Source organism: Cryptotermes secundus, unplaced genomic scaffold (assembly GCF_002891405.2).
Source record: "Cryptotermes secundus unplaced genomic scaffold, Csec_1.0 scaffold215, whole genome shotgun sequence".
NCBI classification, from domain to species: domain Eukaryota; kingdom Metazoa; phylum Arthropoda; class Insecta; order Blattodea; family Kalotermitidae; genus Cryptotermes; species Cryptotermes secundus.
In genome coordinates, this window is record NW_019743150.1 from 229,595 (window position 1) to 245,016 (window position 15,422).

At 44.1% G+C, this 15,422-nt stretch overlaps 1 protein-coding gene across 9 annotated transcripts in view; it reads right to left on the minus strand.

The window, feature by feature from the left end:
• Window positions 1-15,422, minus strand: part of LOC111873802 — a 291,936-nt gene that overhangs the window by 15,096 nt on the left and 261,418 nt on the right. For all 9 annotated transcript variants that reach the window (XM_033755224.1, XM_023868781.2, XM_033755226.1 and 6 more), the window contains one exon: window positions 357-1,046. In XM_033755224.1, coding sequence (XP_033611115.1) covers window positions 357-1,046 — 690 coding nt within the window. The remainder of the gene's footprint in view (window positions 1-356; window positions 1,047-15,422) is intronic.

Consider the following 15,422-nt stretch of genomic DNA (forward strand, 5'->3'; position numbering starts at 1 on the left):
ATTTCCCCCCCCCAAAGCTTCAAATTATATATTCACGATTTTTAGACTACTTTGTTTATTTTGAAGAAACGTAATGATGCTTATGATATCACCTTTCTGTCTGTGTATCCGTGCGTCTGTCTTTGTAGCCCCCTATTTCTTTTGTGTGTTTTCTATGCGGTCGGTCTCATGTAAAACGAAAGTATACGATTAATTTTTCCTAGAATTTGTTATATTATAATCTCGCCGAGCACTCTGACGCCAAGACACGGACTTAACACTTCTCTTTCTTTGTGTTTACTTCCGGACTAATCTACAGCCAGACTTTTGTGTTTTTCTGCATGGTATTTATTTGCACCCAACATACGAGAACTTACCAGGTGTAAACCAAGACAGGGCAGCTCTAGCAGTGTCTTCCACTTCATTCCCGAGTTCTCCCAAATTCTCTGCCAACATATGATTTCTTAATTGCTTCATAATAATTTCATGAAGCAATGTAACTTTCCCTTCTGCAATATCCGAAATGTTATAGTCTTGGACTTCACTGCTTCGGACATACGAATCTGTTGAATATAGAATTCTTCCCGCAAGTTCAATCATTTTGGCCCTAATGCACTTCAGCGCGTCACTTTTATTCCAACAGTCTTGGTTTACTGAAGAAACAACCTTTAGAAGCGTCAATCCACTCGATAAACTGGAATTCCAATTTGAATTAATTTCTAGAGATAAGTTATGTATCTGTTCTGTATTTTCGGAGGATGTTCCGTTGAGCCTTCGAGTGGGATATCTGTACAAAGAAGTGTCTTTGGTAACATTGTTATGGCTATTGTTAAAGATATTGTCAGTCTTTTCGAACTTGTATTTGCCTTGTGAAACATCTCGTGTGGCGTCGACCGAAGCACATGTTGCCAGCGTCGTAAACGACAGAAGGAAAACCAGTGTCATCAATTGTTGCCGACGTAGAATTAATAACGGTCGGCCCATCGTTGACGAAATGTCGGAAATGTTGTCGTGATAACGAGGTACGTCACAGAAAGTTTTCACACGCTGCCATGTTTCCTGGTTACCTACAAAAAAAGGATATGAGTTTTGTTGTTAAAAGTAAAGAGAGGTAACATTTTCCATATGCTGAAACAGGCATGAAGACATAAAGACGTATGGGGGGAATGGGAGTGCAGCTCTACGCATTTTTAACCTCGGCGTTAGATGGAACTGAATGTTAGCTACACGCCCCGACGGTTTTACCTCCGGTAAACAGTGGATAGGAAGCTTTTTGTGCCCAGAACAAGTCTGAACCCTGTGGGGAAAATAATTTTCTTTGCCTCTGCTAGGAATAGAACCCCACTTCCCCGAATGCCAGCCTGTAATCTATTTTCAATACAGAGTGAGCTATCCCTGCTCCTGTTGAGTATAAAGGCATGTAAAATTTGCAATAAAATACTTTTTTATTCCCCGATAACAAGGCCCTATATAATAAATCATTTATTAGACCTAGGTTGATTAAAGACTTTTATATCAATGTCATTTCTGATATAAGGCTTAGGCACCGCACTTGTAACTTTCATTATGCAAGGACTGTACTCAAGCTTTAAAATCGCCCGAATGAGGAAGACAAGAGCAATATTCATAACTCTGGCCTGTGACTCAGAACAATATTTGACTTGAGCATTTCTTGCCCAGCAACAAAGATAATTTCAAAAGACAGAGAGAGGGTCCCGAAACCACCACACTTCTCGTGACTGGGACATTTATTTTTCGGCCCACTTTTCCCTAAATTTAATAACACTTTCGAAAATGTGTTCTGTTTAACGTCATATTAAATAGGAGTTCACGTCCTTTTCTAAATTCATAACATGTGTGTAAAATATATTGTCTTATACTGTACTATGTGAAGATCTAGTCGACTGGGTTCTAACGCCGTGTAGATCAGAGACAGCCTAAAGTTTCGAAGCAACATATCGCGTACATCTTCAGGGACGAAGATAAAGTCAAGCATGAACCAGCAGAAGTACACGACAAGGCCAGATTTTTCTCCACTCCACAGCGTCACGGCCGGATTTGGGGCCCGCCAATTCTCCTGTGTAGTGGGTACCGGGGCCTCTTTACCCGGGGTAATGCAGCTGTAGCGTGAAACTGTCCACTCACCTCCACCAAGTCCCAAGGTCAATAACAATGTAATCATACCATCATCTTCACGGCGTGGTTAATTAATTTTTGTAAGAGAAGTTTAATGTGATCAAGTCAAGGAGGATGAGGTGGGAAGGGCATGTAGCACGAATGGGGGAGACGAGGAATGCATATAGGATATTGGTGCGAAAGCCAGAAGGAAACAGACTACTGGGAAGACCAAGACGTAGGTGGGTGGATAATATTAAAATGGATCTTAGACATATAGGATAGGATGGTATGGATTGGATTGATCTGGATCAGGATAGGAACCAGTGGAGCGCTCTTGTGAACACGGTAATGAACCTTCGGGTTCCATAAAATGTTGGGAAATTCTTAAGTAGCTGCAGAATTGGCGGCTCCTCCAGAAGGGCTCAGCTCCATGAGTAAGTAAGTAAGTAAATAAGAGAATTTTAATGAAATCAGTATATAAATTGGAGATCTTTTCAGATCAACATGAATTCCCACGCCAACTTGCGTGCGGCCAATTTATTCTCACCTCGGAAGCAAACCAAATGAGGCCATTAAACCGTATCGCGAAGCAATGGGAAATTCCTCAAGGTTGTACCATCCGACCGACCGCCTTTCGGTTTTGTAGAACATCTGTGATCCCACCTGTTTCCGTCGTTCAGGTGTGTCGTTTCCCCGCCCATGGCGTCCACTTCGGGTCGCCATGTATACACAACAACCATCAGCCAGGCATAACGGCACCGCGTATGTGGCACATGTCCACCGTCCCTTTGCACACCACGGCCTGCATACATTCACGTGCTCTGCGCTTTTCGAATTTTAGTTACAACTATCAGATCGGTAGGAGCCGGGACAGCGGAGTCGGTATAGCGACTGGCTACGGGCTGGTCGGAGTTCGAGTCGCGGTGGGGGAAAGAATTTTCTTTTCTCCACGTCGACCATACCGCCTCTGGGATAGAGCCAGCTTCCTATCCACTGGGCACCGGGGACTCTTTCCCCGGGTACGCGAAGCTGACCACTCACATCCAACTTGTGTCCAGATCAAGAAAATATGAATATATACATCCATTCCCCCATACGCCTTCATGGCGTAGTGCTTAATTAGTTAGGCACAGGGCCAACGTTAACTTTTAATATCAGATCGGTAAGTTTAAAGTGGAATCAACTGAAAAGGAAGCAACGTCTACTTATAAACGATATAAGTCGCTTAGAAGCACCAGCCATGTGCTCTTCATAATTTTTGTGTGTGATAATATCGCTGAAAATATATTTCCGGTGTCTCTAACCACAATTTCTGGGTATGTTTGCGTCGCTTCATGATGGAAGTCATACCCAGGTTGCCATGGATACTGAAGCCTCAGAACAGAAGACAGCATTCTAGTATATATATGTATATATATATATATATAATTACTTCTCTGTTTATTGACACTGTCAGCATCTGACGCTACATAGGGCCGAATGTCAGGACGTTTCGGTAATAATTAACTGGAAAGAGCACAAGGAAGGAAGCGGTAGTCGCCTAATTTGAGGTACTATCCCAGCATCTGTCTGGAGGTACTGAGGGAAACCATGAACGACAAGCCAGTCGGTGACTCGTTCGAGAAACGAACCGGGAACCAGCTGAATACAAGTAGGAAGCGTTGCCGCTTGTGTCAAATTGCTTGGTAACGACTGTATTGTCTGTTCACTGTGACGTACAGTTAACACCTCATTTCCTTCTTAGCCTACTTTCCTTGTTTTGAAAATGAAAAAAAGGAGCAGGCTAGTGATATCGCCTTGCTGTCTGTGTCGGTCCATCAGTTTCTATATCCCCCCTAAATTTTGTTACGAAGGTTATGAGATTGGCTTGTTGTCTATGTGTCTCCCATACATACGTACTACCAGTGTCAATAAGTTCGTGGATTGGCCGCAAAGCCTCGTACGGGAATTTCCTGCCAATATGTTTCAGCAATGTTTTCGGCAGCTATATCAACGTTGGCAGACTTGCATAGCGGCCAACGGCAACTATTTTGAGGGCCGATGTGGATCTGTGTAAGTGTATGTGAATACCTTGTAAGTGTTAAAGTCGCTTAAAGCGTACTGTGCATTATAGGATATAAGTGTAGTTATTTTAAATCAAAACACCTATTGTGATGGTAGTTTCCAGTTTGTAATGATGTTCCCTCTGAAGATGGCCCGTAAGGACCGAAACATGTAAGGGAGATAAGTTTTAACGTGGTAAAAACTTATGTGTCACATTGGACAGAGTGGTTTGTATTTATAAGTAGGCAATTACTTCTTCCCAGAGCTTCTTATTATCCCATGATTTAACGCTATAAATTCGAGCCACTGAAGACATCACTGAAATAAACAATAATCGAAATGGAGGGTGTGAAGACTCAGTCCTCGAGCCATGTCACAGAATAGAGTTGAAGAGAAACGGACCTGCGCATTGCCGAAACATCAATCACGCCGGACAGACTAAGAGGGGTTCATAAAGATAAGATTATACTGGCTTCTAATAGAATTTTCTTTATTCGTTTTTCTCTCGTCCTTTCTATCAGTTTCCTATCCTTCTGTCTCTCTTCATTTTACACTTTACATTTCCCCTTCTCAGGAGCCGGGATAGCGCAGTCGGTACAGCGACTGGCTACGGGCTGGACGTGAGAAGCCGGGATAGCGCAGTCGGTACAGCGACTGGCTACGGGCTGGACGTGAGAAGCCGGGATAGCGCAGTCGGTACAGCGACTGGCTACGGGCTGGACGTGAGAAGCCGGGATAGCGCAGTCGGTACAGCGACTGGCTACGGGCTGGACGTGAGAAGCCGGGATAGCGCAGTCGGTACAGCGACTGGCTACGGGCTGGACGTGAGAAGCCGGGATAGCGCAGTCGGTACAGCGACTGGCTACGGGCTGGACGTGAGAAGCCGGGATAGCGCAGTCGGTACAGCGACTGGCTACGGGCTGGACGTGAGAAGCCGGGATAGCGCAGTCGGTACAGCGACTGGCTACGGGCTGGACGTGAGAAGCCGGGATAGCGCAGTCGGTACAGCGACTGGCTACGGGCTGGACGTGAGAAGCCGGGATAGCGCAGTCGGTACAGCGACTGGCTACGGGCTGGACGTGAGAAGCCGGGATAGCGCAGTCGGTACAGCGACTGGCTACGGGCTGGACGTGAGAAGCCGGGATAGCGCAGTCGGTACAGCGACTGGCTACGGGCTGGACGTGAGAAGCCGGGATAGCGCAGTCGGTACAGCGACTGGCTACGGGCTGGACGTGAGAAGCCGGGATAGCGCAGTCGGTACAGCGACTGGCTACGGGCTGGACGATTGATAGGTAGACATCTAGTCCCGATAGGGGCAAGAATTTTCTCTTCTCCAAGGCCTCCAAACCGGCTCTGGGGCCCACCTAATCTCCTATCCAAAGGGTGCCGGGGGTTCTTTTCCCAAGGGTAAAGCGGCAGGGGCGTCAAGCTGACCACTCATTTCCAGCTAGTGCCGAAGTCAAGAAAACGTGGATCTATGCATCGACTCACCCATACCCTTTCATGGAGTAGTGCTTGATTAGTTAAGTACAGGGACAACTTTATTTACTTACCTTTCTCCTTCTCTCTCATGTTTCATTCCCCACCTTTCTCGCTATTCTTCCTCGTTTCCTTCTCTCGCCAAAATGGTCGCCGCGTTAGCTCGTTCTAGAAGCAACTTTCTCTAACCCACAACCAAGCTGGTGTAGAAAAACGATTCAGACTTCTATTCGAGCGATAACCGGTTTGAATCTCGGTCGGAACACATATCCTGCGGTATTTTCGTGATTTACCTCAGACCCTCCAGCGAAATGCCGCCTAAGTGTCTAAAATTACTCCAGGCCCGTTCCTTTCCACACCCTTCCCAATTCGATATGTTCTAATAGAGTCTTTATAGTTCGAGCTGTTGGCTAACTAACTCCATGGAGCTCGGTCCTTCTAGAGACGCCATCAGTCGCTCAGCTAGTGAAGAATTTTCAATTATTTTGTGCAACCCGAAGGTTCATTATTGTGTCAAGGGCTCGCCACTGATTCGTATCCTGAGCCAGATAAAGCTAGTACATACTACCTCATCTATTTTAATATTATCCTCCCAGGAGTCGGAATAGCGTAGTCGGTACGGCGACAGGCTACGGGCTGGACAACCGAGGGTTGGAAATCGAGTACCGGTAGGGTCAAGAATTTTCTCTTCTCCATGTCGTCCAGACAGACTCTGGGGTCCACCCAACCTCCTATCCAAAGGGTACCGGGGGCTCTGTCCTCTGAGATAAAGCGGCCGGGGCGTCAAGGTGACCACTCACCTCCAGTTAGAGCCGAGGTCAAAAAAATGTGGATCTCTATATCCACTGCCCTTATACGCCTTCATGCAGTAATGCTTAATTAGTTAAGCACAGGGACAACTTTACCTTTTACCACATTCGTGGTCTTCCTATTGGTCTCCTTCCTTTATGATTTCCCTCCAAAATAATACACGCAACCTCCTCCTCCTCCCCCTCACTTCCACCATGCGTGCTACGTATTCTGCTCATCCCATCCTCCTTAATTTTATCATTCTAGTTACATTTGGTGAAGAGTACAAGTTTGAAGCAACTTTTTATGCAACCCTCTAAGCTATTCATATCCTCATTAAACAAATCATAAATAGGTAGAGAATTTAGCTAAATCTGCCCCTGTGTCTAAGCACCATATTCCGTTAGTTCTATCTTGGGAAGCATTTCCGGTAGCCTGCACTTCGAATACCAGGCGAAGTGCCCCAAAACCTATCGGAAAGTGATGCAGGCGAACAGGATAATTCCTGTCCTTAATGTCCGGTCATTCTTTGTTTTCAGTTGGTTATTTAACGGCGATGAATGTGAAGCAGTTGGTTGAATGAAATTTGGCAGGAGGAACTGAAGTACTGGGAGAAAATCCACCCCAGTGCTTATGCCATGAAGGCGTAAGGGGGAGTGGATGTATAGATCCACATTTTCTTGACCTCTGCACTAGCTGGAGGTGATTGGTCAGCTTCGCACCCCTCCCGCTTTACCCCCGGGGAAAGAGTCCCCGGTACCCATTGGATAGGAGGCTGGGTGGGCTCCAGAGTAGGTCTGGACGACGTGGAGAAGAGAAAATTCGGACCCTACCGGGACTCGAACTCCGACCCCTCAGTCGTCCAGCCCGTAGACAGTCACTATACCTACTGAGCTATTCCGGCTCACAGTGCTACTTTGTCCACTCCCAATCCCACATAACTTGATCTCAGCTGTAACCAGGACAGCCGTGGTGGAAAACCAAACGGTTACCGTGTTCGGAATCCACACTGATGTACCCATGGAATTTGGTGTTATATTTCAGCAGTTGGCAATACTGTTAAATGCGCTTGAATGAGGCCAAATCTGAGAGTGAAGGACCGAATGTAGAAGACAGCTAACCCGGAACTTCCAAACATTCCTAGGAGACTGAAACAGGTTTAATAGCTATACTTTGGCGCAGGGCTGACCTTCAGATATTACGCACTTCTACCGTTCCCAGATTTTTATTTCCCTGTTTACAAAACGTCCACTTGAGGCCACGTAGGATTTGTGGTTCTCGCAACTTTGACTGTGAAGAGAATCGGAGAATAAGTCAAGCAAGAAACCAACATGAAGCAAGTGACAATCAGAGCTCGTTTCTCCCTCTGCTTATTCTTAGACCCTGAAGATGGAGGCGACATGCTCCTCCGAAACATATGTTGAGTTTCAACGGACTACAAGGCGTTGTATTCCAGAAGACAGAACTCTTGAAATAATTTCGAACTTTTTCGTCCTAAGGTAAAGTTACTTATGTGTTCTCTGCCTAAATTAAGGACAAAGCCAAGAATGGTGTATAGTGAAGTGGAGGTATAGCTCTGGTTTTCTTAAGTTACAGCATGGTAGATGGATGGCTGCACGCCCCTGGCCACTTTACACCCTAGTGGAATCCCTGGGGGGCCAGAAGCGCCCCAGAGCGGGTCTGGAGAACTTCCCTGTCCCCAGTAAGTATGTTGGATCAACCGTCCTGCTCATTTCGACCCTGAAAATGGACTCAATATGTACTTCCGAAACGTCGGCCACACTACCCACAACCATACGAGGCAAAGAGTCTCTCCACATGGAGAACCCTTCCTCAGGTTTCCCTCTGTTACTCGTCCTTATGCCTTCCGGAGTGCCGTGGTCTCTCTGGCGGGTCCTGAATTAGTGTAACTTCCTTGAGTCACTCTGACAGCCTCTACCTACATGAAGCAGGCTTCTGTTCTGCCCTTAGTAGCCATTACCGAACCTCTGAAGAAGGAATTTCTTCTAAGAGCAACAATCGAGAAAATTTTGTTTGCTGCTCGCTTCTTGCGTAGCGTATTTTACACCCTGAAGATGGAGGCAATAGGTTCTTACGAAACTCCAGTGCCAAATATATGGTATCACATCCTGGGAGCCGTGAGCGTCTCAAATCTATCATCATTTAATTAATTTCTTTCTTTCCTTGCCTCTTTTTTAATCTTAATTTCCTTCTTCATTGTACACCTTCTTTTTAATTTTCATTTTTTTTCAGCCTTTGTTTGTTTCCTTTCTTCCCTCGCTCTCCTTTTATTTTACTTTCCATTCCCCCCCTAATTTATTAAACAATTATGCACAATCTTGTTGATAACCAGACACATGCTTTATCGTAATTTCATTTTTTTTTTTAAATAATAATATGCTTATGAGATCAGCTTGCTGTCTGTGTCCGCCCATATATCTGCGTATCCCCCTCTAAATTTGAGATTTATGAGATGAGCTTGTTGTCTGTGTCACCCTAATTTGTTCGTTTTCTATGCCGTCCGTGTCGTATCAGAGGAAAGTAGGCCATTAGTTCTCCTCATAACTTATTTTTGTTTTTTACAATGATGCGACCTGAGCCGAATCTAAAAATCTTTAAGGCAGTGTCGCATTACAGTAAATATGGCTATTATTTTCAACATTGTCCACTTTCTTGGGTTTCATTTCGAGCACGACGTTTCGGAAACCGGATGATTCCGTCAACAGGAGTAAAGAAGGGACGTTTCCTGCGAGGTTGGGCCAGTTAAAGGCTTCGCTATTGATTCCTAAGCTTCAGGTAAGTCTGGCTTCTAGACCTCAGTGGGATCTTCTCACACACCTGATAATGGAAGCAGCTCCAGTTTTCGAAACCATTGTGTTTAAAAACCAAGAACAAGGAATATGTCCAGAATACTCAGCTTTTAAGGAACCTGATCAGGTTTCCGATAAAGACAGAGTCCCCATAACTCGAATTCCATTTTATACAGATCTCACTTATGAAAAAATCATTCCGTTGAATTCAGGTTGGGTGGAGCGTAAGAAGCTCCCCTCATTTGATAGAAGTCATTTTTGCTGACGTGAAGGTGACACTTAATTAAATTTAACAAATACTATCTAATGCGTCTAGTTTTTAAACAAATAATCACAAAATCCGACATGTTCCCACAAAATATGTCCGTCTTCAGGGGCATTGAATTACAAAACGAAATTTCACATGAACTGATTTCAATTTTCATTAATTCCTTAAAGCAGATTTTTACATAAAATGATACAATACATACTAAATAAACTAAATAAAATAAAACACTTAAAGCTAACATAAGGACCGGAATAGTGTACTTGGTATAACGACTGACTACGGGCCGGATGGCCGAGGGGTCGGAGTTCGAGTCCCGGCAGGAGCTATATTTTTCTATTCTCTACATCGTTCAAACTGATTCTGGGGATCTCCCAGCCTTACAGCCAATCGATACAGGCAACTCTTTCTCCGGAGACAAAGCGACCGGGGCGTGAAGCTGACCACTCACCTACATCTAGTGCTGAGTTTAAGAAGACATGGATCTATACATCCACTCCTCCATACATCTTCATTCGTAATGCTTAATTAGTTAAGTACAGCGTTAATTTCACCTTTTTTCAGTATAACGCGGTAGCGTAGTTTGTTGAGGCACTATGTTACAAGCCGAAATGTCGCGGGTTCAATTCCAGATTAGGTCGGATTTTTCCATTGACCTAATCCTCCCAGCCGCACTATGGCCCTGGGGTCGATTCAGCCTCTAACATAAATGAGTACCAGGAATCTTCCTCCTGGGGATAAGGATAGTCTGCGTGTAAGGTTCACAACCTCACTGCCATCCGTGAGCCGAATGTCTAGACAATGTGGGAGCCTCGACGTCTCACAAGCCTATGGGCCTCCATGGCCTGTTACAAGGATAGCTTTACGTTTTACTCGTATAAGCCAGTGAAGTGTAAGCGTAAATTCTGTATGAGCGAACAGGGAAGACAGTGCCATGTGGAAGGATTGCTCATATTATGTTTGGCGTCTAGCTGACCCCGTCTCAAGAGCATGCGGCAAGCCAATGCCCAAACTAATCGGTTTCATTCTGTACTGACGGTATCAGGGTAGCCTTTTAGTAAAGACAGGTTCCATTTTAGATAGATCTGTAAGCAAAATCATTTCCATGTTCGAATAGACTAGCGTGCAGGAATCTTTTGACGTTTTATGGAATTCTGAATAATGCAGTGACAAAATTCCCTGAGGCGACAAGAATTGTATGTCTCGAGACATGTAAATCAGATCGCAACGTCTCTAAGGAGGACATGACTAGAAATAGACTGACGAGTGACAGTTGACAAGGAAAATTATATTGAATCTGGCACATTGAATCGGCCATTGCTACCGGAAGTTAATCAATAATTTCCGGGAAGGAAATGTGACAGCCGCTCCTCTCCAATTATTTCAATCTACATGATGAAGCTAGTAAAAAGAAAATAAAAAGTATAACTTCATAATTAGAAAACAGTAATTTGTTTAGGTTCGAAAATTTTAGCCATAATTACTTAAAACAAGGAAAAGTAATTATAAATTTTATAAAGCAGTTGCACTACCAAATTTGTCATATGGAAATTAATTTTGGGATAATTAAGGCAAGATAAAATAATCCAGTGCACTCATTCGAGATGAGATACGTAAAGACAGTTGAAGTCTAGACTACACTGGGTCATATTAGAGTGAGTTCATTATGAAAAGACTGCTCGTACAAACAATAGGTTCTGGGAAGAAGTGTTCTGCTGCTCTCCTTCCACGTGACATGGGCTGCATAGAAAACGATGCGTCAAACAATTCCTATTGCTGCGTGTGTATTCGTTGACGGGGTAAAGTTTTTACCGGGCCGTTGCCTAGCAACGAAAGGAGGGATACACACGCAGATCACAGACTGATACGAGGGATGGGTTCAGGTACCGAGTTTCATTAAGATTGGTCCAGGCTTTCAAAAGTTAATGGGGGGTCAAAGAGACACAGACAGCATGGAGATAGCATAAGCCTACTTTAAAAAGGTAGGCTAATAAACACAGGTAAAAGTAGATAATTCACTCACATAGCATTAATGATGAAAGGGTACCGAAACGCATTCAACTGTATAAATCGAAGATTACGAGAAAGAGGAAAGAGAGAAGAGTAACAAAATTTGTCCTTGTTTTCCTCAGTTCTTAGACCGAGATCGCTGTCTTCCAATTCATCTCCAAATCATCATTCATCAATCATCATATCATCTGACAGTATACAACCTAGATACTGACAGATTTAAATCTTATGATATAACGCAGTGCAGTCCGTTGAAAATCAATCGACGTTTCGGAGGAACAGAGAAGTCTTCATAACCATCATTATGAGAACCTAAAATTCTGCACAGATACTGAAACTGTCGCAAAATGACGCATAAAGACGACGCAGGAACTGCTGGTCAGCTGAGTATCAAGTTTTCCAGGCTCGTGTAGCCGTAGACACAACTAACAGAAGAACCGTTAGACTGTTCTGTTCACAAATAATTCATTAATAACACTTGTTAAGACGAGCCATGCAGAAGCACGGTATACTTGTCACAAGAACAACAAACCTGGTCTCACAGCGCCCCTGGTTTCGCAGCAACCTCCATCAATACCCCCCGTTTACGTAACACTCAGGCTGAGAGGTAGGAACAAGAAGGATCAGCAAAGGAAACGTTAGGAACAGGACTCACACTTGTTCTGGGTCAGTGTGTGAGAGACCGAACAAAAAACGTTCACATCTTCGTCATAGAAATCAATTCATCACACCACAGGTGTCTTGTAGTATGCCCTATGCAATGTTGCCTGTTCTGGCCATCAGCCCTGTCAATATGAAGTCAGTATTTGGCGTTTCGGAGATATCTCCAGCATATGAGCTCTGGCCATTGTTCCCTCATCAGAACGGACTGTACTCTAAGTACAGCATGTGGACACGACACACAACGGTTCCTGATGATGAGGCAAAGATAGTCTCCGAAACTTCAGATATTTACTCCTGACACGATTCACTGTCCAAGAATATTTCGTTTCACACAGTCGCCGTGAAAGCTTCGAACCATATACATCCTGGGTTGTTTACGCAGAAGGGTAAGCGTGTTTAGACTGTACCGTCTTAAGGTGATTGTCAGTTGTTTAACAGAAAAAGGGGAGAAAGAAACGTAGGCCAGAACTAAGAAAGAAAAAGAGGACACAGAGAAAGGAAAAGAAATGCAGTAAAATAACAGAAAATAGAAGAAAGAAAACGTAAGCAGACGATAAAGAATTTTATATATTATATCCCAGGACCCTGAGAGCTATACCAGCGGTAGCGTAGCTACTGGCAGGGCCTCCCTTGCTGGACAGGTCAAAGGGTAGGCATCAGACGAAGAGACACCAAAAACTGATGCCGGAAGCAGCGTCATCAACAGCGACTTGAAGCACAGAGCAAATGATGCTCTAGATGGTTCAAGTTCGTATAGGAATAGGAGTGACAAGAGTGGTTTGAACGGCTGTTGTATTGCGACGTGGAAAGCAAACGGAAAAACTACCATATTATCACTTTTCCTGGATAGCCTCTTTCCAAAAACAGAGATACCATGTATGCGAGATCCAGAAGACGAGGAAGAAGACGTAAGATGCTGGATGACCTTGGGGACAGAAGAGGATATTTTTATTTGAAGGAGAAAGCTCTAGATCGCATTAAGTGGAGGAACTCTTTTGGAAGAGACTGTGGACCTGTCGTCTGACAGGTTACTGATGAAGGAATGAATTCCAGAAGATAATACTCTTCATAACCACCGGTGTGAAAACAACAAACACTACAATTTTATATATCTTCGAATCTTTATTGATGATGATGATGATGATGATGATGATAATGTTACGCTTCATGGTTCCGGGAATATTTGTCCTTATTGGCCTCTATCCGTCTTGCAATTCTAAAGGTGAAAATTCCCATTTTAGACGGAATATCCATTTAGACCTCCGCTAATAAAACGATAGTGAGGATGATTGACGGCAACCTAACCAACGTTGGTCCTGGTATTCCTCACATACACGAAGATTTTATTCCTTCAGACGTAACGGAAGGACACGTGGGAGTACCTGAGGTCTAACCCTGGACATTTTGCATAGAACACCAGCATTCTCTCTCCAATGCGATAATGTCTACTGCATCCGTTTGAAGTCGATATCTCGACCTTCTGCAAAGAATGTCAAAGCTCTCTCTCCTTTTGAATCCTCTGTCCTTGTGTATGAGATTTTTGCTCATTGTAATGTGAAGAACCTACTAAATGCTTGGAAAGGCCGCGCCATAGCTCAAGCGGTTAGTCGCTGGTTTCCCACCGCGGCAGCCCGGGTTTAATCCCGGGTCTGGTCAAGTGGGATTTGTGGTGGACAACGTGGTGCTGGGGCGGGTTTTCTCCGAGTACTTCGGTTTCCTCTGCCAATCTTCATTCCACCAAATTCTCCATCATCATAATCACCCAGGGCAGGCTACAGTAGGCCAATCAGTGGCCGCCGTGCCGAGTGGACCCAGCTGGACTCCAACCCCTACTAAGCGAATTAAAAAAAAAGTGCCTGGAAACCGGCTTTGACCAAAAATCTCCAAAAACAGAGAGTAAGATGAAATGGAGTGACGAAGGATTGGATAAAATTACACAAAGATAAGGTTTATGAACTCTGATCTTCTTCCATTATTGCCAAGAAAATAAAAACCAGAAGTTCTGGGAAGAATTAATAGCCTACTTTCTTCCGATACGACACAGACCGTATAGAAAATGATGTGTCCTACAATTCTTTTACTGTTGCATCTGTATTCGTTCTTACCGTGCCGTTTCCTAGCAACGATAGGAGGGATAAACATGTAGATACACAGGGACTTATGAAGTACGCCATTGAGATGGGATCAGTTGCTATGATATACATCTCGATTTTCATAAAGATTGGTTCAGCCATTCGATACACTGACATATAGACAGCATGGTGACAGCATAAGCCTGCCATTATTTTTTTTCAAAATAAGGAAAGTAGACTAACAAGAAATATGAAGTGGGCAGAACATGGCTCGAGAAATTTAGGATAGTGCAACACTGCCTGGGAGACCGGCGTATGCAGAGAGATAGCGGTATCGTACAGTGCCTTGTACGTAGTGAAGCATGACGCATTGAAGATCTATGGGGAGTGGAGATACAGCTCCATCAGTTTCAACCTCATTACTAGAAGCTTTAGGTCCGGACTTCGATGATCCTCACACACACTGGATGAGAGGCGAAATAGGTCGAGACTGGGTTTGAAACCGGTACTGAAGAGAAAAAATATCTGACCCCTGAAGATAATCGAACCCAGATTCCCGGATCGTTCAGCCTGTGGCCTAGTGAGAATGGCCCTTGAATGTTGTTTATTTAATGACGCTCTCAGTAACTCAGAATATACGGCGCCAAATTACTGGTTGACAGTGAATGTTGGGGAGATACTTTGGAGGGCTCATGTTGTAGCATAATCTTAAGTACTATCCCAGCATCTGCCTGGAAGGTCTGAGGAAAGCCATGAAGATTTTCAGTTAGGATAGTAGATGTATAAGCCGAGATTCGAAGAGGCCTCTTTAAGAATAAAAGTCACACGCGTTGACGCCAGCTTGTTCCTTCCAGCTCTTGTGTACGGAAATATATCATGAAGAAGAAATTTAGAGAAATACGCGCTAAGAATGAGAACCGGATTTCACTAGCATAGGATTCGGAACAAGGAGTGGGCTTTCGTGACACTGGTAATGAAACTTCTGGTTACGTAACATATTTTAGACCTGCTGAATGATAAGCAATGATTCACTTAACGGTTTGTACATCTGAGTACTTGTACTCTTCTTGAAGTAAAATTAGAATGATCAAGTGAAGGAGGATGAGGTGGGAAGGGAATGTAGTACGAATGGTGGGAGAAGAGGAATGCATATAGGATATTGGTGGGAAAGCCAGAAGGAAAAGACCACTGGGA